A 27900-nucleotide genomic window follows, 5' to 3' on the forward strand; every position below is an offset into this window, starting at 1 on the left:
AGATTATTCTCAAAGGAAATGGAGATGATAGACGGTCAAAATCAATAGGTGTTCATTATAGGAAATGACATTTTAAAATTTAGTTTCTGGAGCTTACTTATAAGTACAATCAATCCACTTATCAAGGAATAAACCAAGATTAGGGAACTTTTATTCTATTAAGGGTCACTGAAGGAAAAATAAAATCAAAGTTCACTTAAGTAAAAGTCAGCTTAATGTAATATTTTAAGGATGTGACATACAAAAAACTTGATTAATCTACTTTTAAGATTCAGCTGAAGCATGAAACATTCAATAAATAGTAAAACCATACTACAGTTGTTTAAATAGTTCATTATGAGGTTTTCCCCAGTTTATGTATTTGAAAGGACTTACTGGGCTGCACAGAACATACTCAGATAAGGCTTTTATTTAAAGGCAAAGGATGTGGTGCAGCGGGAGAAAGAGAATGCGGGTCAGCATTCTGAGCGGCATCCCATATGCGGGCTCCCGCAGGTGCTGATGTGCGCGCAAGGATTGTGCTGAGTCTCCAGCTCCAACCACCGAGATCTGGCTTCTGAGGAACTCAGAAACTCTCAAGGAGGCCCTTGAAATGATCAAGCCAGTCTTGCCAAACCAGTTAGGCCACTTGCCAACCATCAGTAAAACTGCTACCCTGGGAGTCACTAGGGGAGTTTTGGACCTTGAACAAGCACATCATAAATCCCATTGCCCTTGGCCAAGAGTCAAAAAGCAGATGTCCAGCTGTCTTCAGTTCAGCTGTGAATTAACTATCTCCATACTCATTAAGGAAAGAACCCTCTCCCCATTTCAGACGAGTGTTGTTAACAATGTGATTTGCCAGTTTGAATCACTTTAATTTCTAGAGCGTCACTGTTCAATAGAAATATAATGTGAGCTACATGTGTAGTTTTAAATTTACTAGTAACTATACTAAGGACAGTGAAAAAAGTAAAATTAATTTTAAAATGTTATTTAACCCAAAATATGCAAAATATCAACATACAAAATTAAGATATTTCACATTCTTTCTTTGTACTCTTTGAACTCTGTTGTGTATTTTATATTATAACACATCTAAACTTGGTCTAGCCCCATTTCAGCACCCAATGGCCATGTGGGAGTGATGGCTGCCATGCTAGACGGCCAGCTCTAGGCTGAGAACATCACTGCTGTGTGACAACTGTATCAGTTAGAATATACGTTCTCCATTCTAAATGGCAAAATTAAAAATAAGGAAGCACTTGTTTTTGTCAATGATCCTCACTCATTTTTTAATGTATCTTCATTCATTCATTCAACAGACATTTATTGAGCACCTCCTGTACACCAGAGATGAAATACTGGAAATATGATGCACTTGGAGAACTCATAGTCCAGTGAATGAAAATGATCTATAAACTGATAACTAGAATGCATATGATGAGTGCTGATAAAGGCATGCATAGTATGATGTGGCAACAGAAGTAGTGGGTATGTTTTTGGATGAAGGGTGTAGGAAGATTTCACAAATTTAGGTTATATGAGCTTGGTCTTAAAGGATGAATGGGATGTTATGAGATAGGAAAGAGCAGAGCAAGGTTATTTTAGTCAGAAGATACAAAGACATAATCCAAAGCAGGTATTCTTGGAAAACTGTTAATAGTTAATATGACCAGCATTTAAAATTCCTTTGGGCAGGTAGCAGGAAGTGAAGACACAATCGTGTATGGAAGCAAGAGTACTTATACATCATACTATGCTAACGAGTCTGGACCTCATGATGGAGATGTAGTAAATGATTTACATAAGAAACAACATTTATATTCTGGAAATACTACTCTGATGGTATTGCGTCAGTGGAGCTGGGCACAGAAGAGGGGGCCCAGTTAGAAAGCCGTTGTAAACAATAAATAGTGAAGATTTCACTTGTGACGGCAAATGGGAAGAAATGGACGTACATAAATAAAATTCTGGAATTAGATTCACCAAGACTTAACCAAGTTCATTGTGGCCACGTGGCTTATGGGGAGCAAGTCATAATAAGAGACAGAAGAAATCGGATGTGACATGGAGGTTTATCTGATTTATTAAGTCAAGTTTTATAATTAACCAGATCTTTTCAACGACATATCAAGGCAGTTCACAGGTAGTTGAAAAAACTAGCACAGGTTTTTGCTACTCAGGTGGCATAGCGAGTAAGGAGAAAAGTGACACCTAGTGGTGAAATCCAGCGATCCTCTAAGCATCCTTTGACTTACATGTGCTGTATGGAATCTTAGCTAGCGCCTTATTGCTTGATTCAGTTTAGAAAATGGTTAGTCTAGGATTACACTTGAATAAATTAACCTTTCTGGAACCCAAGCAATAGTTGGTGACGTAATTTTAAAAACCTGAGTTGGAAAATGATCAGAGTACGCAGATCAAAAGGACTCAGTAATTTCCAAGCAAGGTTAATGAGGAAAGATCACTATAAAAACTGCAGCATTTGTGATTTACAGAGATAATGAAACTACTCTGTTAGCATCCTTGCATGGGGTGGAAAAAAAGTTTACTTATAAAGAAATAAAAATCAGGTCAGCTTTAAACTTTATTCTAAGTTTAAGTGCTAGATACAGTAGAGCAATATCAAGACTATCGAGCAAAGCAAAAGTTAAGAACTTTGTACCTAGCCAGGTTTTATACAAGATATAGAAGCTCAGACTTGGAAAGGTTCAGTAAATACATCACCCGATGCTCTTAAAATGGTTCCAGCCACTGAAAGATTGGTGGTGAATATCGAAATAAGTCAAATGAAGTTATATCTGAAAAATTGTTTTACTTCATAAAACAAAATGCATACAACAAAATAATTTTTGAGAATAAATGTAAAATTTGCATCTAGAATCCCAAATTACATCAGTCTGACGCTCTCAATCAGAGCCTTGGGTGTAGAAGATGGATCCAGGGCTGATGCTGGCCTTCTTCAAAGCAAATATTGAAATTCCTCGCTGAAAGATCGTGTTTCTCTGAACAGGTTGAAATTCTTACTTTGTTCCTTGCACTGCTCGAGGGTCTACTTTTCAGATTTAAGCCTCCTTTTTTCTATACCTTCCTTTTTCCCTCAATTCCCTCTCCCACCTCAACAAACCAGTCTCCTCCCCCGGGCAGTCCTTTGCGGTCTCTTGGCCTGCTGTTCTGCTTCCCTCTCTTACCCAGAACTTCTTGGGTCTTGTAAATTGGGAGGCTGGAGGTTCAGGATTCTGCTGTCTGCATACAGAGAGGAAGAGGCGATCCCCCAGGACTTTAAGGCAGGATTAGTTACTGTCATACCACTTGACAGGTGTGTATTTATAAAAATTTAATGTAATAAAGGTGACATTTCATATCAGTGGGGGAAGTTATGATGGTTCCATAAATAGCGCTGGCAGGTGCATTCCTATATCACAATTCGTCAGGCTGTACACGTTAAGTATGTGCACTTTATTGTCTGGCAGTTATCGCTCAGTAAAACTATTAAAATAGTGCTGAAATTATTAGAATAAAAATACCTTCTTTGTACCAAAATAGATTTCAGAAAATAATTAAATGTAATAAATGATACTATAGTGCAATTACAAGAAATTGCAAAAAAAAAAATCTTTTGAAATGATTTTGCTGTGGAGAAGAACTTCCTAACCATGGAACCAAAGAGGAGAATGATAAAAAAGACTGCTGGCTTTTTATACATATCCACACACATGTCTGTGTCATCATACATAAATGGGATCAGTCCCTTCTCCCTCAGCCTTCCCCCGCGTCAGCAGCCAAGTCCCCTTTTGTGCCCCACCAGGTAAGCTATGTCAAAAATCGTACAGGTGTTCTTCCAAAATATATATATATATTTCTAAAACCATATATATCCCTACACACATAGATAAACTTAGGAGATATTTTTGGTCATTGTTTTACATAAAATAGAATTCTATTAGTCTTTGTTGTTGTTGTTGTTTTTCGAGGAAGATTAGCCCTGAGCTTACATCTGCTGCCAATGCTCCTCTTTTTTGCTGAGGAAGATTGGCCCTGAGCTAACATCCATTCCCATCTTCCTCTACTTTATATGTGGGACACCTACCACAGCATGGCTTGATGAGCGGTGTGTAGGTCCACACCTGGGATCTGAACTGGCGAAACCCCAGCCACCAAACTCAACCACTATACTGCTGGGCCAGCCCCATTTCTATTAGTCTTTTTTTGCGTCTTGCTTTTCCACTGTGCTTAATCCCCTGTGCTTTAGGAAGATCTCTCTGTGTCACCTGGCATGGCTCTAATTCCTTCATTTTAATGGTAAGGTAATAGATTGTTTCACAATTTATTCAGCCTTTTCAAATTAATGGACATTCACGTTATTTTCCGTTCTTGATCACTACAAATTATGTTGCTGTTACCTTCCTGTACCTATTCAATAGGAATTGGTCCTTTTGCTTCTATATACAAATGCTCAAGAGTAAAACTGTTACTCCTCAAAGGGTTTTAGGTATTTCTGTTTCTAGTAAATGCTGTTACACTGCTTTCCAAAAAGACTGTATCCTTCGCAGTACTAGCAGCCACGGATCAGTGGCTCTTTCCCGACATTCCTGGCAGCAGTAGATATTATAGCTCATTTTACTTTCCACCATTTTACTTTTTTTTTTTTTACTTCCTGTTTGCTCAGGGTCTCAAAGTCAGCCAGAGATGAGTGGCTGGGCCCTATCCTTTCCCGGCAGGTCCTTCCTGGGCATGCACACAGCCTTGCACAGATGTGCAGACTCTTAGATCCCAGGAGTATGTCTAGTTCTTCAGGATTTTCTTCTCATTCCTGCCCTGGCTCTTATCCGCCTCAGCTGAAACCACAGCCTTAGGCAGCTGCCTGGTGCCCGCAGATGGCTGCTGTTTTTGTGATGCCCTGGAGGGAGGGCCTTTTCCCTCCTGAGCTGGGATCTCTGTCGGATGAAATGGCCACACCACCTTGGGAATAGAGTTTCCAGGGAGCTGCGAGTTGGGACAAACAGCTCTTGTGCTCTCGGGAAGCTGGTTTTAATGGAACTGCAAAAATACTCAGTCTTTTCTGATGGCTGACATTATTGCCTTTTCGAGGCCACTGGCCACTAAACTGGGAAGTGAGGGGGGCGGGAACAGCCCTCCATGGAAGCATCCCAGTCTACCATCTTACCGAGGTCTCGTCGTTTCTGTGGGGAGACTGTACGATCCGCTTGTTTTGTGGCTTCAGTTAATTTCCAGAGGTCTGGAGTGGTTAACTTGAGTTGCTTTACTAGTGTTTCAATTTTTGTGGGAGAGCGAGTTCACGGAGGTTCTCACTGTCATTCTGGAAGTCAGTCTCCTTCCCTCGTTTCTTAGCCATTCCAAGAAACGCTGTTGGAATTCTAACTATATTACATTTGTAAATTGATTTTGGAAGGATTGGCATTTTAGATTTTAAGCTTTTTTAACTGGAAACATGATTAAGACTCATAGACTTGATTATTTAAATGTATACATCTGTGCAGGTTTTAAAATTTCTGAGAATTCCATCACAAATGACACTGGGGAAAATATTTGCAACATATAACGGACATAATATTAATGACCTCTGAATATTAAATTTACTTTTAAATATAAAGAAGATAACATACAAGCATGGGTAAAGGACACAAGCTGTTTTTTAAAAGAAGAAATACAGATGACCCAAAAGCCTAAGAATGTTCAGAGTTACGGATTAAAACAGTACAAATTAAAATGAGATACCTTTTCCACTTATCAAATCAGAAAAAAAAATAGCATTGTTGGGGAAGAATGTAGCAAAATACTCTCCTACACTGATGGTGGAAATACAAATTGGTGCAAGCTTTCTGAAATACAGTTCTACCCAGATATTCTTTTTCTAGAATTAATCCTAAGGAAAAATCATTAATTTATTCACTCATTAAATAGTTATTGAGTGCCCACTCTGTGCCAAACAGTGTCTCCAGGAATACAGCAACAGAAAACACATACACACTTAAAAACATTTGCTTTCATGGAATTTGCTTCCTTGTTGGTAAGGCAAACAAGAAACAAAATAAAATACAGGGTCCTAGAATGAGCGAGGTCCTGTGGGGGAGAAAGCTGGGAAAGAGGACGAGAAGGGCTGGGGCGGGCATGTGGGTTTGCAGTCCCCAGGAACGGTACCATGTTGAGAATGACTGATCTCTAAGAAGTGGAAATGCATGTTTTATTTTCTTTATATTTTTCTGAGTTGTTTCTACAGTGAACATGTAGAAATAGGTAACAAATCAAAAAACAATTTTTTTAAATAATCAAAATTCTTTTGACAGTATGAGTTTCTGACACCTTTTGTAGAGGTTGGTTTATTTCAGCAGTCGTTTGGACGTTACAAGGGATGGGTTTTACTTTAGGGGAATAAATATAAATGGGTTTATTAGCATAGGGTTTAATTATGCAGCCTGTCACACTTGTGTGAAAATATGATTTAGATTTATTTTTCTTGAATCAAACTATTTTAAAACTTGAATTAATTTAGCTAATTGAACTTTTGTTTTGCTTACCTGCAGTTGAGAACATTGAGAAGACTATCAGCTTCTTACTAGAATTTTATCACATAAATGTTGTTACTAAGTTATTCATTTTATTTACCTTTTAGCATGGAATGTCAATTAACTTACTTGATTATTTTAAATATCTTACTTTGTATTAAGTACGTCTTTCAGAATCACTTTAAAATGTTTCGTGGTGGATTTCATTATATTTCACTTTCATTTTATAAACTATCAATGTAAGAATTTAGATTAACTTAGAATTTTAGAATTTAATGCAGGAAAATATATTTTAGGAAAACAGTTAAAGGATGGGAAGAAGCCAGAACCGTGCAAACCTATCCTCAAGGTGGAATTCAAAACGACTAGATCTGGGTAAGATTTTAACTTCGTTGCCAATGTTGATTGTCTGTAATTACTCAAATAGCACAGAAGGCTGTGTGATCATTGCTTTGAAATCCCACGTTAGAATGGTGTAGCCCGGTCTATAGTGCTCTCTTAATTTAACAAAATAACTAAAATTGGTAAATTTGGGGTGAAACATTTCTTTGTGTTCTCTCTGTCTTTAGTAGTTTTACAATATATCTTGGAAAGTTTGAGTTATTTTTTTGTCAAACTTCATATGTTCAGTTAGATTAGTCTTCAGTAACAATAGTGTTTATTCAGTAGTGAAAACTGTGGAATAAGCAATGAAGAAAAAAGGCAAAATTTAACCTATTTATACTATATATGTTAATTATGAATGTTATGTATTCAGAAGTTAAATTTCATAAGCATGTTTGACAATTACAAAAATAAATAGTTTAATATTAAAGGAAGTTTGTCAGTTGTGTTTGAAGACATTGATTGCCACTGTATGAATTAGGTATGAGAATCATATGGCTTTTACAATTTATATATTTTACACATATTTTTGTATGTACCAAATGTTATATTTAAAAATATAATAAATGAAAAAATTTTTAAATGTTTCTTTGAAAATTCCACATCTCTTTAACCTCTGAAGGAGCCCTTTAATTTCTGTTGTAGTTCCCCGGGAAAAGCGTGTGGTTTTATTCACTATAGCGTTGTAAGAGAGTGAATTTATGTGGTATGTATAGTGCAGGCTTCTCAAATTGTGGTCCCTGGACCAGCAGCATCCGCTGAGAACTTGTTAGAAATGCGAATTCTCAGACTCCGCCCCAGACATACTGAATCAGAAACTGTCTGTGGGTGGAGCCCAGTGTTTTAACTAGACCCACAGGAGATTCTGATGCGCACTAAAGTTTAGAACGATTGGTGTATTTTTTTGTATACCAGTTTATAACCACTGGTTGTTATAGCTGGCATACTTCCCTTTTTAATCTGTTCTCCCCATCTAATTCAACTTAGCCCTGTTCTCATTTGAGAAATGACAGTGGGCTGAAGAATCATAAGATGGCTGTTATTTTCCCTTATCCTCTTTAGCCTTCCTCTGGGATCCAGAAGACATGCTGTGTTCAGACAGTAGGTTGAATGAACTCCAAGAGGAATAGCATCTGTTGAACTGACTGTGGCATCCCTCACTGTGTGTGTGACCTTTGGCACAGAGTTAGTGGACTTCTTTGTGCTTCAGCTTCCTCATTTATGACATAAATGTGACAGTAGGTCAAAGGTGGTTGTGATGCGTTAAATGAGATAATCATGTATTCAAAACATTTCACAACAGTGCCTAGTACATAATAAACTTTCTATAAATACTTGCCCCTATTTTTTTTTAGGAAAGCTCCTACCACCAATTGATTTTTATTTGCCATATTTGTCCTATGGCAAAGGAATGTAAATAGGAAAAGCATTGTAGCAAAAAAAAAAAAAAGGCAGGGAACCAGAAAGAAACCTGTGTTTGTAAAAAACTTCAAATGAATTGTTAAACGTTTAAATTATCAGTACTAATTGTCATCTGAATTCTGTATTCATTTTAACAAATCTCGTTTGGCAGCAAAGGCTCAGGGAGGATTTTTTTTTTCTCTCTGTACTCTACCTGTTCCCTTTTTCACTCCTATATAATGGTCATATTTATGATTCCCGGTTCCTTCAGGATGGCAGCAATACTTTTCCTTTCATAAGATGAGAAGTGAAAAAAAAAAAAAAAAAGCCTGACTCTTTCATATGCATTTGTAGATACCATTAAAAAGATCAGTAGGATCGCCCTCTCGTAACAGTCTTCTCCAGCTTCCCAATTTCTTTTTCTCTTGGGGTAGGACATTCAGGAAATTAAAGTTTTTCTTTTTTCTCACTCCTTGGCCTCTTTCCTTGACTTGGCCTCTCAGAATTCCAGTGTGTAGCCAACTCTGAGAACTGCTGCTCCACCCTCCCATCTAGAGCCGGATCAGCCCCATCGTGTAGTAAGCTCGGCAGCTCTCACCCGTTCCTGTTCTTGGCAGTGTCTTGGGCAGGGCTTCTGCCAGTTCCCGGTGGCAAGTAACCAGATTTTGTTAGAAGAGCATCCTTTCCTCCTCGGGATCTTCTGCATTGTCTTCCCTTTACCTAGAAATCATTCTAGGCAGGAGGATTCCCTCTCATCTCTCATAGCTCAGCGTGAACGTCACTCCTTTAGGATGTCTTGGCCATGTTGACTAGATTGGGTCCTCAAGTAATAAACTCTCAAAGCATGCTGTGTTTTTCCTTTCTAGAACTTAACACCTGTCATTAATAATGAAATTACTTGTTTAATGCATGCCTCCCCCGTTAAATATTCTAGCTCCATGAAACCACGGACCTCTCTGTCTCACTTCTAATTGTCCTAGCATAGTGCTGCTGAATGTAAGGACGAAGAAGAAAGGGTGGCGTATGGAAGAGCATAGCCACGAAGAGTTAGCTGTTATATGTTAATGATAAATGCGTAATTTAACTCTCAGGCAAAGGTAAACTGACAAAAAATGGGATCAAGATGTTCTGTAACTTTTCTAAAAAAATAAAGCCTCTATTACACCAGGAGAGACCAGATTTTCCCTTACATAGAGAACAGTGACAGTATAATTAATACAGCGTTTTAATAGCACTTTTAGTAAAGATGTGGAACTATTCTTTACATGGCCAGTTCTTAATAGAAAGTCAAAGTTAAATGCTAAGTCAATTCTGTAGAAGTTGTTTCTGTGAAAAACTGCTGTGACCTAGGTGTGAGGTCCTGCAGCGGCTGGGACATGAATAAAGTGATGAAGCGTGGACTCTGGAGCCAGTCCCCTGCGTCTGAATCCTGCCTCGGCTGCTCACTCGTGCGACCCTGGGCAGGTCAGCTAAGCTTTCCGTGCTTGTTTCTCCATCTGTAAGATGAGAATAATAATAGTCTCCACCTCATAGAGTTATATAAAGATGAAACAAACATACATAAAGCACTGGGAACATGCTCTTTAAACCAGTTGTCTCACATATCACTTGTCTCAAAACAGCATTTGATAACCTCTGACAGACTTGTAAAGTGCCGTTATTCTGATTTCCCTTTTACAAAGCGATGTGCAAGTAGCAAGTGTGATCAGATTTCATAGTAACTAAAGAACCTCACTCATGTTCTTCCACAGATTGAGAATCATTGGAAAATACTTTTTTTGGTTGTAACCATCAATTTTTAACTTATAGAGTAGAATAGGAATTAGAGCACACTGCACGTTTTAAGGCTAAGCGTTGGTTCAGGAAACTTTTGTTCAATTGTGTGCATTTACATATCTGTGTGCTGTATCATGAGGTGAAATGCACTTCTTACTATGAGTCATGCTCATAACATTTGAAAGCCTCTGATTTAGCGGAAATAGCTGAGGCTTTGCACTCTCAGACTTAGGTGCCAATCCCAGTTCTGCGACTTACTGACTATGTTATCTTTGGCAAATTGCTTAGCCTCACTGAACCCGTCCCTATTTCAGTGAAACGGGGACAGTAATTCCCACTTCATGGAATTGTTGTGAAGACCTGAAAGAAATAATGCCATGTGTTTGCACGTGGGAGGTGTTTAATGAGTTCTAGTTCCTTTTCTCTTCTACACTTTTCATTTTATAGGAGGTTGTAGGCAGGGCCGAATTTTCAGCAGGATGCAGCTCTGGATGGGTTCAGGTTTTCCAAGAGGTGCTCAGCTGAACTCCGTAGAGTATTGCTCTGTGGAGCATTAGAAGTCAGTTTCTCTTAAGAAACACCACCATCAAAGAATCACTGGATTTGGGGGAAGCCTTTCTGGTAGGGAACTAAAAGTGAGTATTACCAGAGTTAAATATGGCAGTTTAGTCACATTTGGAGAATCACATCTAAAGGTTAATTTATTCCCTTTCATCATAACGTATGCTATGGCGAACCTTTGGTGTATAAGGCCAGAGAGTAAATATTTTAGGCTTTGCAAGCCTTACAGGTCTCTGCTGCAACTGCTTAGCTCTGCCGTTGTAACCCCAAAGCAGCCAGAGACAGTTCAGAAACGAATGCGTGCAGCTGTGTTCCGATAAAAGTTTATTTATGGACACTGAAATTTGAATTTCATATAATTTTCATGTGTCAGGAGATAGTCTTTTGTGTATTTTTTCCAGCTCTTTAAAAATGTAAACACCATTCTTGGTTTGCAGGCCATACAAAAATAAGCAGTGGGCTGTAGTTCGATGACACCTGCTGTGCACACATATCCACACACGTGATGTGTTTAAGTTTGTCTTTAATGAAAGATAAACTTGTTGGGCTTTTGTGCTTGCTTATTCCACCCCCCACCATGGTGCCAGAGTTTGTTTTCAAGTAGTTTAGTGAGTAAGATGATTTCTTAAATTTTATATGTGGACTGAAAGCTGTGGGTGGATTACCTATATAAGAATATGAAAAAACACAGACTACAATAAAAACTCAGGGTACATTTGTGATACTCTGATTCTGAAAATATCTAAAGGTCTATTTCAGTAATGCTCACAAACTTGTTGCTGCTGTTTCCCCCGCTGCTTCCAGGGCCGCGTTTCCAATGAGAGGATCCTAACTCTCCGCAGCCCCTAACAGCTCCCTCGTGCCAAGAGATCGTGGTTGCCCCAGAACACAGGCTCCCTCTCTGTGGCTCTTTCCTTCCTAACTGTCGGTTGTTCTTAAATGACTATATCTGTTAACGCTTATGCTGCGGAACTGTGTGCCAGATACTTGGTGCTTTACACATTTTAGTTTATTTAATTTTAGCAACACCCCTATGAGTCACGTATTACTATCTTTGTCTTACAGACGAAACTGAAGCCGATAGGTTGAGTAACTTGCCCAAAGTCACACAGCTCATAAGCAGAAGAGCCCAGGTTTAATTAAGTCTGTACACTTAACCACGCTGTCCTTGCTTTTTAAGGACACCTACTCTCTGTTGAGATTAACCTCCAATCCCCAAGATTGTTCTCCCACCTGCAGCTCTCCCAGCGGCAGCTGCTGTGCTACACTACCTGCTGAAGCTGCAGGTGAAGACACTCGCCCCCAGTCCATTCACAGATCTGTTGACCATTGAGAACAGTGTTTTGGAATCCTAGGTTTGGTAACAGTCTGTACATCAATACATGTGTATTGTCTCCTTTTATTGTACATGGAGCCTCTGCTTTTCTCAGTTCTCTTGCCACCACTGTATTAGGATCAGCAAGTGTTCCATGTTCATTCTCCCTCCTTCATCCCAATTCTTGCTACGCCATAGCAACACGAAGAGAAGCTCATTTGGATAGCCTGCCCACTTTGAGAAACCAAAGGAATTCCTTTTTGCATTGTCTTAGCAGTTCTCACATCCTTACTTGAGACAAAAATAGTATCTTATATCTTGGACTCAAGACCCTTACTTAAATAGCTTGGCTTCCAAGCACCAAGAGGAAAAATATTAGTAGATAAAGTTAACATCCATTTTTTGCTTACTATGTGTTGTGTATTCTGCTTTGCAATTTGAATATATTATCTTTCATCATTCTCATAACAGCACTATGAAATGGGTCTTTGGGTTTTGTTTTTTTGTTTTCTTGTTTTTTTTTCTAAACTATGTCCTTTATTGTGGGTTTTACGATTTTTTTTAATTTTTGAGATTTATTTTCCACTAAATTCTTTTTTTATCCTCTTTTTTTAATTGCAGTAACATTGGATTATAACATTATATAGCTTTCGGGTGTACATTGTAGTATATTTTGAATGCTGTGTAGATTACATCATGTTCACCACCCAAAAACTAATTGTCGTCCATCCCCTCACATGTGAGCCTCATCACTCCTTTTGCCCTCCCCCCTCCTTCCCCTATGGTAACCACCAATCCAGTCTCCATCGCTGTGTATTTGTTTGTCGTTGTGGTTTATCTTCTACTTATGAGTGAGATCATACGGTATTTGACTTTCTCCCTCTGACTAATTTCACTTAGCATAATACCCTCAAGATCCATTGATGTTGTCACAAATGGCCAGATTTCATCATTTCTTATGGCTGAGTAGTATTCCATTGTGTATATATACCACATCTTCTTTGTCCATTTGTCCCTTGATGGGCACGTAGGGTTTTTTTTTTTTTTGAGAAAGATTAGCCCTGAGCTAACATCTGCCACCAAGCCTCCTTTTTTTTTTTTTTTTTCTGCTGAGGAAAACTAGCGCTAAGCTAACATCCATGCCCATCTTCCTCTACTTTATATGTGGGATGCCTACCACAGCATGGCTTGACAAGTGGTGCATAGGTACACACCCAGAATCCAAACCAGCGAACCCTGGGCTTCTGAAGTGGAACGTGCAAACTTAACCACTGCGCCACCAGGCTGGCCCCGAAATGGGTCCTTTGATCATCTCCCCTTAGGGATATAGACAGTAAGTCATAGAGCGCTTCAGCTAACTTGCCCCCCGAGGTAGTAGAGCTGGCGTGCGAGCTCATCTTGCCTCAGGAGCTCGAATGTTCTCACAGGTAGCGTGGGCTAGGATAGAATCTCCTGACGCTTCGCAGGGCACTCAGTTTGCCAAGAACTGGATTCTCTTTTAAGTTTGCTGGTTTATCAGATCATCATCTTAAATTTAACATGAAATCGTACTCAGCACACGTAATCACACTACCGTGAACTGAGAGATGTGTCTGTGCCTCTCACGGGCTGGATAACTTCCTGCAAGTAACCCCAGCTGCTCAGAGGACTGGAGAGGTTCCTGGGTCATTTCGAGGCTACAGGCTTACTTCTAACTTGATGAGGTCCAGGTGTAGATTTTATGGTCTCCCTTTGTGGTCGTGGTGCTTGGTCTTACACAGTTTAGGAAAAACCCTCAGGCAGATTTATATTTAATCGCACCTAATGGGAGAAGACCTCTTTGTGTCCGTGGACTCTTAAAATTCCAAGTGCCTCGTCAGATAGCCTTCCCTGTTTCCGTGTTACTTTTACCATGTTGGTCAGAAAGTGTCAGTCTTAAATTGGCTAATTCTCATTTTATCACTGTCTTCAGAGACGTTCTTATAACCCACCACAGATTTATCTGTATTATCTTCATTGTCTCAAAATTAGCACATTTTCTCCCAGTCTTATACTCCAAATCTCATCCCTCACTAGGCTAAGTTACTGTTCATTTTCTTGATTTTGAGATAACTTTTGACTTACAGCGCCTTAACTCTGTTATGGTAAAATCCCACATAGCCAGCAGACTAAGACTACTCGATCCATAGCTCTGTCTTGTGACATTAGAATCCTCATTTAGTAGCTGTGTAAGTACACGCTCGAGATTGGGTTTTGTCTGTGGCTTCTTTCAGTTTAAAGTGCTAAGATCCCTCTGCTTTTAAGCTCTTCCCTGTATCAGTTTTAACTTAATGCTGCTGAATTGAACCTGATATCACATATTTAATTGTCTACTGATAGACAAATCAGTTTTTATATCATTTTCAAGCTTTACTTGTTAACTTTGTTTGCAAGTCAACATGTATGAAACCCTTGAAGTACTTTTAACCAGTGGTGGTTGCTAAAGTGGAGGTGATGTTGCTTGAGTATATGAGAAAAGGAGCACATAGAGTGGTCCCCTGACAGCTCAGATCCCTACAGAGCCAGGGCTCCCAGCACTGGTATTTTATCTTAAGACCCCAAAATAAAGAAGTACGAAGGAGGACTAGCAGATTCTGAACAGAAAAACAGGAAACCCAGGATAGCATGTCCTTGAAATGTTTGTAGGAGAGAGTAAGTAAGCATTGTTTGCTGCAATCGAAGATTGATTAGAATGATAACAGAAGAAAGAGTTGGAGATAGATATTGTAGGAAGCCTTAATTTATAAGAGTACTAATTGTATTAGCATCATTTCAAACATGAGCCAGGATGTAAGGACATTAAAAGAAAGAAAAAGAAATGGGTGGATTCACAATAGAAAATAGGGTTTAGAGCATGCATTCAGTGAATTCAGCAGTAGATGCAGGTAGCAATTGTGTCATCAGGAAGAGTAAGACACAGACTTTTGTTTTTACTGTAAGGGAAGACCTCCATATGACTAATGGCGGAAAAGAAAGAGCTACTGGAATAGGAGACACTGAAAATGAAAAAGGAATAATTTTGGAAGAAAGTTTGAGAGTGAATTTCTCATGATGACTCCAAAGTACAGATACAGAAGATACCTTTCCTTCTTAAATACTGAAAGCATTGTCATATGATTAAATGATCCAGATACATTCTTCTGGAAAAATTTTTGGCCACAGAGCCAAAAGTCTCAGGATTAAGATATGTTTTGGGCCCTGAAGTGGAACATTGAAGTAGATGACAAAAAGTGGAGGAGAGGGGAGTGTGCTGGCTAAAGGATGGCGTGAAGTGAGAGCGATGAAGTGATGGAAAAGGAGACTTCTTGGCCCCGGCTGCAGGGGCCAGTATGTGTGAAGCACTTAGTAAATGATGTGGAAGGACTGAATCACAGAAATAGTCTAACTTCATTTGTATAGTTGTTCTTAAGTGGCCTAGGAAGCAGGAAATTCTCCGGCATAAGCTACATTTTAGCAGTACTTTAATAGAGAGTAGTGACAAATATGGAAATGACATTAAAAATTGGCAAACTGTTTTCATAGGAAAAATGCACTGTAAAAAAGAGTGTGATTAGTCACAATTGTTATATTGATTTCATCTTTAGCCACTATTATTAACTTATTCTCTGAAGTGTTTTTGGAAGTATCTAGGTTTTTAAAAAAAATTATAACCTTAAGTAAAATCTTCACAGAGAAGCATTTTACCTCTAACTCCACCAGTCTAAAACTATTCTTTTTTATTTGTTTTTCCCTGGGTCTTTCTTCAGGTACATCTCCATTTTCACTTAATTATATTTTTAGAGCATTTTCAGTTTGGTGTTTTTTTCCTACTTAGCGTGTCTAAAGTATTACTAGTTTTTATCAGTTTTTTTTTTAAAATACTTTTAAAAGCTGTGTAATTTACTCAGACATTCCTCTTTTGCTAACATTTAGCTTTTTCGTTATTATAGATACTCAGGTTTTTAATATTTTAAATAAAAATATAGTAGTGAACATATTCTCTTTTTTGATATAGATAATAAAACAAGATTTTTACTGTTACACTATTTTTTAACAGTAAATTTCCAGTGGTGAAATTTTGAAGATAAAAGATTTTTATGAATCTTGACAAACTGACATGTTGCTTTTTGAAAGTATCTGTGTATACTTTAAAGAACTGAGTATAAAATATAATAGCTTCATCAGTGTCATCAATGTGGGGTGATTTTTGTTTTATTAATTCACTGCCTTAGAAGTCAGCGTTTGTGCTGTAGAATTATCTTAAATGCTGTAACCTTGATATGAACCCCTAAATGACTGCTGCTGCTGGAAAGGCAGCCTGCCAGGATCAGAGGCAGTGAAGTTGAGTTTGTATCTGCATGCAAAGCAGCAGTGATTCTTAGAAACTTTCCAGTTTAATTTCTTGCAAGCAATCGTCCAGCTAAGCTTTTGTGTTTTAGCAGAGACCAGAAATTACTCATATGCTAGCTTGTGCCCCTGTATCTAGAAGCTCTCTGATGAATTTAACAAAATTAGTATGTTAGTGGTTAATATTCATTTGGTAACAGTTAGTCCATTTCTGAAATCCTAAAATAGAATTTAAAACCTTGTAGTTCTTGAATATGTGTTATTTATGAAAAGGCACAGTTTCATTTCAAACTTAATTGTTTTCAGAATTGTGCTTATTTGTTAAGGCTACTCAGATATCCCCTTCTTATACTGCCTCTAGGCAGTTCATCCTGCTTTTCCTCCTACTGAAGTTCATTCCGAGCTTTCCTACAATTTTTTGTTTTAGAGCCGCGCCTTATTCATCAGCTAAATTGGTTTCCTGGTGTATCCTTAAAGCTTTATGGGTTGTTCGAGCTCGCCTAAGGGTAGATTGCCATCATTGTTCATCTTAATCTACATTTTTTCCATCCCTAAGATGCTTTCACATATGATCTGTATGTACACGGACTGTCTTATCTTGGTGGTGGCTCGCTGTTTGTTCTAGTCCTTTTACTTGTCTGCTTGTAATATATATTGATATCAGCTTGTAGATTTAGATTATGTTTATCTAGAGGACAGGCATCAAATCCGTGTAGGACCTTGTCTACAGTAACTAATTTTGAAAACTATGCAATGTTCTTTCCTACAGAAGCTTTGACTGTGAACCTGACATACAGTGCCTTTAATCACAAGTTAATTCCACATGGCAAAGACTACATGGAAGATTTTAGATTTCTTTTAGAAAAAATGCCTAGTTGTTACATAAATTCTGTTATTTATGTTGATACTAGAAAGAAATCAAAATAATGAACTGCTATGAATTGCTCTTATGTTCTTATAAATCTCATGCATCCTAACAGACCTGCATATTAAAATTATCATACATCAAAATCCCAAAGCATAATTTTTGTAGAATTTATATGGTTAGGATAGGTCTACCAACTCTGAATCTGCCTTATCAGGTTGACGCTTAATGTTTGTCTCGCTTTCTAGTTTAACTTGAGCACTGCAATTGATGCTCTGTCCTGCGCAGCACAGGTAGAGAAAAGTTGTGTTGCCATAGACATGGCAGCTTCATCGTGGTAACTTTTATTGTGACTATCAGCCTTTATTGGCCACAAGAGAGTACTGTAATTCTTTTAAAGTTATTAAGGTTTGTGAAATTTTCAGCTTATAGGGCACTTAAGCAAGTTTCTTTCTATCCTCCAAGATAGGGGAGGTGTTCTGAGATCTTTTTTTGCTTTCATAATTAAATGAGGACTTCAGAATTCATGGATTCTTCTTCTGCTCTTATCTCCAAACTGTGGCTTGTCAGCCAGTCATTTAAATGAGGATTTCAGATGTTAGAGGACTGATGCTAAATAGCTCTTAAATTTTTAAATGATTAGGGAAGACACTAAAATTTGGCTAGTATGAAGAGAAATTATACGGACTTCAAAAAATCTTTATCACTGTATTAGTGGTCAAAAGATCATAATTTAGAGAAGAATGCCATTTTATTTCTTTGCATGAAACTGAGAGAATCCCTTCTAATAAACTTAAGCCCACTATTGTAACTTTTGTTAGTTATAATACTGTTTTTTATAATTATATAACCTCTTAATTATAATAACCAATTAATTGTTATAACCTTTACTAAAATGAAAACTTGTCATTATTGCAGATTTTCTTCTGTGTGGGCTTAATTTTTAGGAGTATACTAACAGTCACAAGTTGGTCTTATTGTTAAGAACCCCAAAGAACTTTTGTTTATGTGGATTTTAGTCTTTTTTTAAGACATTTATTAATTCATTTAAAAATAAAAACTCTTTGCATGTTAACATATAAAAATACTTTTAAATAACTTATTTCTGAACAGCAATAGTGGACTCGTTTTATTTTAGAAATCTCTTTAAAGTCTAGTACGATAGACTAGAGCTGGAGTCTCAGAGCTCCCTCTACATTCCGTCTGTTGAGACGTCTTCTTTTAACTGAAGTGTGTGAAGAAAATCCAGCTTTTACACAAATATGTGATTAGACTTTTAAAGTAGTGGTAACTATTTTTGATACTACACCAAAACTTGCCAAGTGGTAGCTTCTTAAAGATTAGCTGTAGTGTGGAACCTGAGTCCAGATCAGTAAAGTTGTGTTCTCTGTTTCATTAAAATCCATTGATCTATCTGCACTTTGAGTGACCCTGTTCCCATGCATGCTTGTGTAGCATCATGGCACAGGTCATCGGGAGAGTATTGACTCAGCGAGTCATTCATATCTCCCAGTGTTGACACATTTCATTATATATAGTATATTTTTAAATTGTTAATACCACCACTGCTCTCATCAGGAAAGTCTTTAAGTGCAAACTTAACCACTGCGCCACCAGGCCAGCCCTGAGAGTCCACAGTTTTTATACCTAAAAGGATATGTATTAAGTCCAATTACTATAACAGTTTAATTTAGTATAACAAAAAATATATTAATAAAACATTTAATGTAAAATTATGTTAAAATCTTAACATATTTTATGCAAATACTATAATATACAATCCTCTCTACCAAAGCTGTATTATCATTGTTAAATTGGTCATTAAATGAACAGGAACTTGTCTAAATATGTTTCTTTTTTTCCCCCCAAACTTATGTCTTTTCATATGTATTAGCAAAGGAATATTAAAGTTAGTCCCTACTGAAAGGTGGTGTGCTGATGGCTCCCCTACTTCCAGAGGGTGCTCTTAAAATTGCAAAGGTAGAGGTCTGAACGAGAAAGACACCGGAATATCATCATCATCACACTCGTGGAAGGGGAGTCACTTTCTGAGAATGTGCTGTGTACTGAGCACTGTGATAAGCAATTTATATATGATGTCGTTTAATCTTGACAGTAACTCTGTGAGGTATTGCTACAAACTGAGGCTCAGATTGTTCAAATTAGAGTTGTTCAGTCCTTATAGGTACAAAGTGCCAGAGCTGGCATTTGAACACACATGTCCGCTTCCAGAGCCTGGGCCGTGGTCCCTTGTGCTTTTTTTTATTCTCCATACTCACTTCATTATCCTAATAATTTATTCTTATGGTACCCTGTTATTTCCTGTTCACTCAAAGAGGACCCTGATGAAGACTTGTCATAACTAAGCCGTAGTTCTCTTGGGATCGGCCCTCTACCCAGACAGGCCCACCTGACAAGTTCTGTGGTTCCTGGTTGAACTCCACAGAGTGCGAGGTGTGGGGCCTTGAGTGAGCACCTCAGTGACACCCTCATGTTTCCCCCCATGAGCGGGTCGGACAAGTACTGTCGTTGGAAGGCTCGGCAGCCTGGGTTCCGGACTACTGCTGCTCGGAGCGCGACGCGTGGTGCCATCTGCTGACTGGGCTGAGACAAAATAAGTACAGGAGTGCAGGACTCAAGAGGAAGAGTGCAGAAGCTGTAATATCATTTGACGTCGCCACATCTCCACACACATACACATCTGACAAAAGCAGAGATTTTCAATGAACTGAAAATTTTTAAAAATAGTTCTTGGCCACAGATAATTTGAGAAGTGTTGTTCGAGACTGTGGCAGGTTATATGATGAGAAGAGTTCCTTGAATTCATCTCCCGATATTTTCAATTTTATTTTCTTTTTTGCTTCTCGGCCCTTAAACATTCAGATTTTTAAAACCCTTCTTTTTGATTATTCCATTTTGATTTTGCGGCTTTAAAAACTTAGAGGAATTCATTATTACTTGAAGCTATTATAATAATTGACATGTAATCAACACAATCTAAACTTTAACTTTTATGTGAAAAATAGACACATTGACACTAAATATGAGATCAGAGTTGCATAGATTTCCATTAGACTATCCGAATTAGATAATCATAATTTACATTTGAAATTTGAACTGAGAGTGTTAGAAATTTGATATAGGGTCTCATAAAAATCAATCATTATTTATTAATTCCTTCAATAAATCTGTATGTCTTTGGACTTCCTGCTGAGCACTGGGATTAGAGTGGTAAAGAAAAGGTATTTGTTACCAGGTAGCTTTCAAGAGTTAAGGTACAGTCCTGCTCACCAGATACACACGTGTTCCCTCTAAATATAATGGCATATTTCTGTGTGAAAAAAGTTGGGGGATTTAATAGGATTAGTAATGTAAATCAGTGGTATATGAGATTGACTACTGAGAGCTTAAATTCCAATTTAAAAAATATATAGATGCAGTAATAACATAGGTAGGAGTCTACTTATGCAGAAGGAGCTTCAGAATAGCACAACAGTTAAATTTCATGCTTCTTTAGACAGCTTTTCCCACATCCGGCCCTGTGCTGGAGTCACCTGAGTTGCTGGGCCCTCCCGCAGCACTTCTGACTCAGGAAGTCCGGCACCAGTGACCGGCAGGGCAGTAGGGTTAGTGGTATTTAAAATGGGTGTTTGACACCCTTTTGGGGATAGCTAGCTAGGGCCTGGTCCTGCAGGTAAAATGCATATTCTGGGTCGTGAAGGAGCTCAGAGTAGGAAGGAAAGTAGATAACCGATGGCAGTTCAGTGTGGTGAACGCTGAGAAGAGGCATGCGGAGAGCGCCTAGGAAACCGGGCAGGGCACCCGGCTCAGTCAGGGCCCATGGGTCAGTGGGGGTTTCCTGAGGAGATGACTGGACTGACTGAGGTTTAAAGGAGGAGTAGGAATTAGCCAAACAAAAATGAGGGGAAGTACATCTCGGTCAGTGAACAACTTGTACAAATGTTATTGTTATAAGGTAAGCTGCAGGTTAGTGGGGCCAGAACTAAAGTAATTGTGGGGATGAAATGGAAACGGGTTCCTGAGATCCTAACAGAGTGAAGAAGATGTGTTTATGAGATTTAGGGTCGTGTCATCCAGCACCATGGGTTGCTTTACTCATCTGTTGCAGCCACACGGCCCTTCAGTTCCTCGGATACCCCAAGCTCATTCCTGACTCGGGGTCTTTGAGGTGGTTATTCCTGCTGCCTAGAATGTGCATCCTTCTCCCCCAACCCCGAGACCTTTGAGGGGCTGGCTCCCCTTCGTTCTCATCCCAGCTCTTCTGTCTTTCCTGGCCTCTCTGTCTTACAGTAACCCCTCTAGCCGCTCCTCACAGTCAGCCCACCACTCTGCCTTGTTCTGTTTTCTTCACAACACATCACACTGTGTTTATTGTCTGCCTAGACTAGACATGAGAGCTCTGTTTTCTTCTCAGGAACACAGGTGCTGAAAAAATACTCGAGTGAATGAATGGGCAGTGTTATGGGACTGAGTTGAGCACATTGCTTATACAAATGGCTTTTGGGGTAGAAGTGCCTCCTTTAAGTAAAGAATGCTTCCTATGGAAACACAGCTTCAGCCAAACTTATTGTCAAGGCCACCTCGAGGGGGGTTAATCAGAAAAAGGAAGCATGTATACTTCCCTGAAGTGTCTAGCCTCTTAAAAATCCCAATCAAAATGATAAAATGTCCAAATAAACACCTTCCTAACTTGGATGTCTTCAAAATATGTGGGTTTTGGGTAACACCCAACATTAATGAAAGGATTTCTACTTAAATTTTACTTAAAGTAATCGAATAAAAATTATACTACTTCTTGACCTTTTTATAACATCACAAAGGCTAATCTTTTATTTAAAAAAAAGACCATTCTCTACTTCCATAATTCACATATTACCCAGAAATAATCTAGATTCCCTAGAACTTTTACTGTAATTCCAAATGCCAACAAAAGCTTTGAATTTTTATAATTTTCATTGTCTAGCTTTAAAATATTTAACTTTATCATTGTTTTTATGACTGATTTATGTATTAGTTGCCCTTTGAGGGTAAATCTACCTGATGGCCAGGGTTTTATAATACCATGCTAACGGTTTAATCATGTAATAACCTGGTCACCTACCTGGTATCTGCATGGAAATTTTATTCTGTAACATAGCTGAGCATCTCTCTCTTCATGGTTCTTATATTAATAGTACATTTTTTTTAAGTTGGCTTTATGTAGAAACATACTTATCACAATATTGAAATATTACATATAAAATACCAGGCCCCCCACGCTGTAAAAGTTCAAGTTGTCGGACTCTTCGCCCTTTTTCCTAGTGTTTTACATCCAGTTGTATGCTGTATTTCAAAGTACAGAAGAGAGGAGCTATATCCCATTTATTCATTATGTGTGATACAGAGTGGAAGAAAATTAAATACGCTTTTCTGACGAGTCATAATAATCATGGTATGCTCAGACATTGGAACAATGGATGTATAGGTGTAGTTCTGTTCAGGACAAAATTTTAAGCTCTGGCTACTGTCACTTAGCTGGAAAAATAAAATGACCCAAGTCAGTTTAGTGGTGAACAATTGGAGTGATAGTAAGCTAGTCATGGTTAATGTAATGGATCCGTTCGTTTACCCACAAGGCGCTGTTTCAGATATAGCAGTGACCAAAACGAACAAAACCACTTGCCCTTCTGAAGCCTGCATTTTCCTGAGAAAAACAATACGCAAAATAAATAAATTAGTTTTAGCGATAAATGCTTTGATAAAAATAAGGAAAACAGGGATACATGAGGGTGCAGTATTAAATAAGGAAATACCGTACATACACACATATCTACACGTATGTTATTTTATGTATTTCAAATAGGTAAAATGTTTAAGTATTAAAAAACTGTGTTATTTGACCTAATAGTGATACTTACTTATAAATTACACACCTGTACCACTACTACCCTAAGTAAATTTTTGTGGGGGTTATTTATTCTTGTTTTAGATAAAAATAAATACAATTTAGAAGTTTCAATGTTTCTTTCCACATATCACAAGAAGAGAAACGTTTGTAATAGATTATAGTGATTTGATGATAATGACAATAATAATAAGTAAATCTTACTAAGGTTGTACTGTGTGCCAGGCATTGACCCCAGTGCTTTACATGTGTTAATCAACTCAATTTAATTGTTGGGGGTAGTTACTTATTACTCTGCTCCATTTTATAGATGCAGAAGCTAGGCACAGAGAGGTTAAGCACCTTGTCCAGGATCACACAGAAATTAAAGGCAGAGCTGAGATTTAAATGCAGACAGTTTAGTTCCAGAATTAACACTTTTAACCATTACGTATGGTTAGATACTGCTTGTACTAGCTGTGAAGAGGGGGGAGATAGATACACTGGCCTTAGAGTAAGCAGGAAGAAACTACCTGAAAAATCATAAATGAAGACATTTAAGGAAGTCGTATACAGAACATTTTAAATCATCTGTGTAATGCACCAGAAGCAACTTCGTCACCAACAAGTAAGAAGATGCAGATGGCAGATGAAGAGCCAATTTCCTTAGACGGCAAAGAACTCTGACAAACCAGTTAGAAAAAGATTAGTAATCCAATGAAAATATGGACAAAAAACATAACTAGGCAAATAAAGATAAAGAAATACACTCAGACCAAAACATACGAAAAGATATTTCATGGGTTTTTTTTTTTTGCACATTTAGAGATGCAGTTTTATGAGGTGGGTCTAGATAAATCATTAAAATTAATAATGACTGATCGGGAGACAGGTTGTGGAGCTCATCAAAAGTGGCAAGTTGGCAGCTGACAGATGCGCGGGAGCTGTATTCTGAAGCACACCAGCCAAGGTTCCGGGAGGGAATTAAGCTACAGAAAATGATTTGAGCGACTATTCTCAAGGGTAATTTGTAGCTCGTGCATTCTTGATGCATCGGTGAGAAGTTAATTCATTACGTACAATGGCTGCCTTCGGGCATTCACGTCCTCTCTTGGAACTTCTGTTGCGGCCTGGTTATTAGGATTGGAAATAAAGGCAGTAATTGAGGAGACTTACCAGCAGAAAGCCAGAGAGATTTTTTTGACAATGGTTTAAAGAGGATAAAGGAAAAAATCTTAGGGACCAAAGGGAGGACTCTCAGAGAGAGTGAGATGTGGTCAATATTCATTCCTACTGTAGGTTAATTTTCAGGAGTTCACTTGGGTTTTACCTAATGCAATTAAAAAATCACATGCAAGTATTCAATTAAATGATGCATAAAAATGTTAGAATTTAAGATTTTATTTCACTAAATAAAAAATTTATGATACAGCAAAAAAATACTTCGTCTCCACTATGCTAATTATAATCTTAACTATGTATTTTATTTCCAGGGAACCTTTTATTATTTTATCAGGAGGTCTGTCATATGATACTGTAGGAAGAAGACCTTGCTTAACAGTTATGCATGGGAAAAGTACTGCAGTGCTAGAAATGGACTATTCAATTGTTGATTTTCTAACCCTATGTGAAACACCATACCCAAATGGTAAGCTTTGCATCTTTAAAACTCATTCTCTGTTATTCAGAACAAAGACCTGTATATGTATGCTATCTAAGTAGTTTCCTTATCCTATTGCACTAATTCTTCTGGGGGAGAGAACTTTCATAACTTTGCAGATTTTATTTCAGAAGTTAATTTTGTTTAATAACCTTTATCTATTTAGTATTATGTATCAGTAGTAAGTGCCTTTGAAGGATAAACAAAACTATCCCCATTAAGAAATATTTAAAAATTCCATAAAATACTAGTTTAATAGTCAGGGTTCCCCAGAGAAACAGAACCAAAAGGAAATACGAGAGAGAGAATTTATTTTAAGAAATTGGTTCATGCAATTGTGGAGGCTGATAAGTCTAAAATTGACAGAGCAGGCTGGCAGGCCGAACATTCAGGAGTTGATGTTGCAGTCTTGAGTCCGAATTCTACAGGCTGGAAACTCAGCCAGGTTTCTGTGTTGCCATCCCGAGGCTGATCTGCTGCTTTTTCAGAAAACCTCAGTCTTTGCTCTTCAGATCTACAGCTAATTGGATGAGGTCCACACACGTATCGAGGATAATCTACTTCACTCTGAGTCTACTGATTTAAATGTTTATCACATCTGAAAAATACCTTCACAGCAACATCTAGGCAGGTGTTTGACCAAACACCCGGACACCAGAGCAAAGACAAGTTGACACATAAAATTAACCATCACAACTAGCATATATTATTTCAAAAGGAATTTAAATCTGGATCTTTTTTACTTCCTTTGAAGGTAATTGAGATGTGGAGATGTAATGCATTTTATAGTTAAGACACACGTAAAATATCCAAGACAGAGATGATACCATTATAGTAATACTCTGTTGGTTTCCTTTGAGATCCAAAAGTGACGGTTGTTCTTATGGGTATTCAGATTTAAATTTTGAGTTTGTTTTCCCTGTCCTGCCTTGGAATATGCAATAGCATAGAGGTTACCTGAGCTTCTTATCTTATTCATCTTTACAAAACTGAAATAATTTTGTATGGGTTATTATATAGATTTCTCTCATTTAAAACATACTAGCCTTAAATTGTATGAAGTATAAGATCAGAATGTTAAACACTTGAGAGAATGGAACAAAATAAAATAAAGACCAAACAGGAAATGTTTATTATCTAATTTGCTGTCCTCTTGCATATTTAAAACTGTTGTTCGTGCATTGTTTTCCTATTCCAGATTTTCAAGAACCATATGCTGTGGTTGTTCTTCTAGAAAAGGATTTAGTACTTATAGACCTTGCACAAAATGGGTAAGAAAGAAAATTTGATGAGCAATTATTTTAGTGTGTGGTGAAAAAAGATTCTTTTTAGCATAGGATTGGCTATTTCATCTTTGAAAAATGCTACGTTTATATCCATAACCTTGACCTCTTTAGAGCTCCAGATGCACATTTCTAATCACCTGTAAATTTCTCTATTGTGTTGATCATATAGAATTTACATTTTTTAAGTCAAAATTGGTTGAATTTCTGCCATTTCCTATGATTCAACCTAATGTTTGGATGCCTTGGGGCACACGGAATCAGCATGTCCAAAATTGATCCCATCACAGTTTGCTCCAGACAAGCTCTTGTGGTCTCTCCATCCGTATTCCCTCTCTGCTGTGGTGTGTCCCCAATGCCACTGTCAGGTTAATTTGACCTGCAGCACCAGTCTTGTCACTCTCTTCTCTAGACCACTATGGTTCTCTGCTGGTTTTTGATTTGAAAACACCTTCCCAGCCTACTGCTCTACACAGTAGGAATTCAAGGTACCTTTCCCACCTGGTTTCTCACTGTCTTCCTACAGGAGCCTTATTCCCTGGAAAAACTGAACTGTCTCTTAAGCAAAACATCATACTGCCATGTCTTTTCTTAGATGTTGGTTCCCAACAGCTGAAACACTCCACCTGCTTTAGAGCCATCAAAAATCCACGTTAAAAAAAGCTCATCCGCCTTTTCCTCTTTTAGCTTTTCCTATTCTCTCTTAACCAGATATCTTATATCTGATTTGTAAATTCCCACCATAGCTCCTTTGCAACTTTTTGCAGTATTTGTCATATTCTGTGTTTTCTAACATAGATGATAGTATGTTTACTTACAAATTCTTGGATTGGAAAAGCACTGTATTTATTTGTATCTTCTGAGAGAGCATCATTAAATATGGTTTCAGTTGAGTTCACCCATTCGGTATTTCAGTGTTTCTCAGCTGGGGGCAGTTTTGCCCTCCAGGCGGTGTTGGTAATGTCTGTGTACACATCTTTTATTGCGGGGGGGGGTGGGGGGGTGCCGCTGCTGGCATCTAATGGTAGAGGACTAGGATGCTCCTCAATGTCCACAAGGCGCAGAACAGCAGCCCCCCCCCCCACCCCAATACAGACTTATCTGATCCCAGTGTGAATGGTACTGAGATTGGAAAATCTGGAAGTAAAAAGTGAGCAATACGTTTACCTTATTTTAAGGCATTCCCAAATTCACATCAACTTAGTGTGTGCTACCTGTAATAATCTATTGTGGTTTTTTGTGTGTTTTCTTTTTTTTAAATAACAAGACTATTGTGGAACAAAGGAATTTAAAAACATTATTTCTAAATGACAGTCCTAAAATAACTTATTCTTAGTATGATTTTTTTTCCTTAAGTTTCCAAATAGACTTCACACATGGTCTGTCCTGAGATACATTTAAGTTAAAGAAAATACTGTGCAAGTCACCTGTGAACAGGCATTTTATTTAGCAAATTTATCAGTTAAATGTATAGTAATAGTAGAATCATTAAACTAAAGATTTTAAAGTGTGTTTATAAAGAGAAAAACGTTGCCTGCCATTTTTTAGATGCATGTTTTGTTTGAGTTTTGTCTTTGTGTATGGTTGAGGACGGAGTGATGACAGTCGGGTTCATTTTGAAGTATAGAAAAGACTTTTCTGAAATTTTTCTCCTTTAATTTTTAAAATTGTTGTCAGTAGTACACTGATCAGTGCATCTAATTTTTGCAGATTTAGCTGGTTTCTGATTTTCCAGATATTTTTAAGTAACTTTAAAACCAGAAAATTTTAAGGACTTTAAAACCAGAAAAGAAATATCATTGTGTAATTAGTTAGGAGTCTACTTTAATTTTGATTTTTGAAAGCATTTTTTTACTTTATTTAATAAGATAACTTCATAAGTAGAAAACATTTTAGGTACAATTTTATTTAGATTATC

The 27900-nt window shown here is 37.8% G+C and overlaps 1 protein-coding gene across 6 annotated transcripts in view; it reads left to right on the plus strand.

The window, feature by feature from the left end:
- Window positions 1-27900, plus strand: part of STXBP5 (syntaxin binding protein 5) — a 163058-nt gene that overhangs the window by 73622 nt on the left and 61536 nt on the right. For all 6 annotated transcript variants that reach the window (XR_011502593.1, XR_006526709.2, XM_014850645.3 and 3 more), the window contains 3 exons: window positions 6806-6884; window positions 24533-24687; window positions 25898-25970. Coding sequence is in view for 4 of the 6 variants with exons in the window: in XM_014850645.3 (XP_014706131.1) it covers window positions 6806-6884; window positions 24533-24687; window positions 25898-25970 (307 nt within the window). In the remaining 2 variants the exon portion in view is untranslated. The remainder of the gene's footprint in view (window positions 1-6805; window positions 6885-24532; window positions 24688-25897; window positions 25971-27900) is intronic.

The sequence above is a fragment of the Equus asinus genome, chromosome 1 (assembly GCF_041296235.1).
Source record: "Equus asinus isolate D_3611 breed Donkey chromosome 1, EquAss-T2T_v2, whole genome shotgun sequence".
NCBI lineage: Eukaryota > Metazoa > Chordata > Mammalia > Perissodactyla > Equidae > Equus > Equus asinus.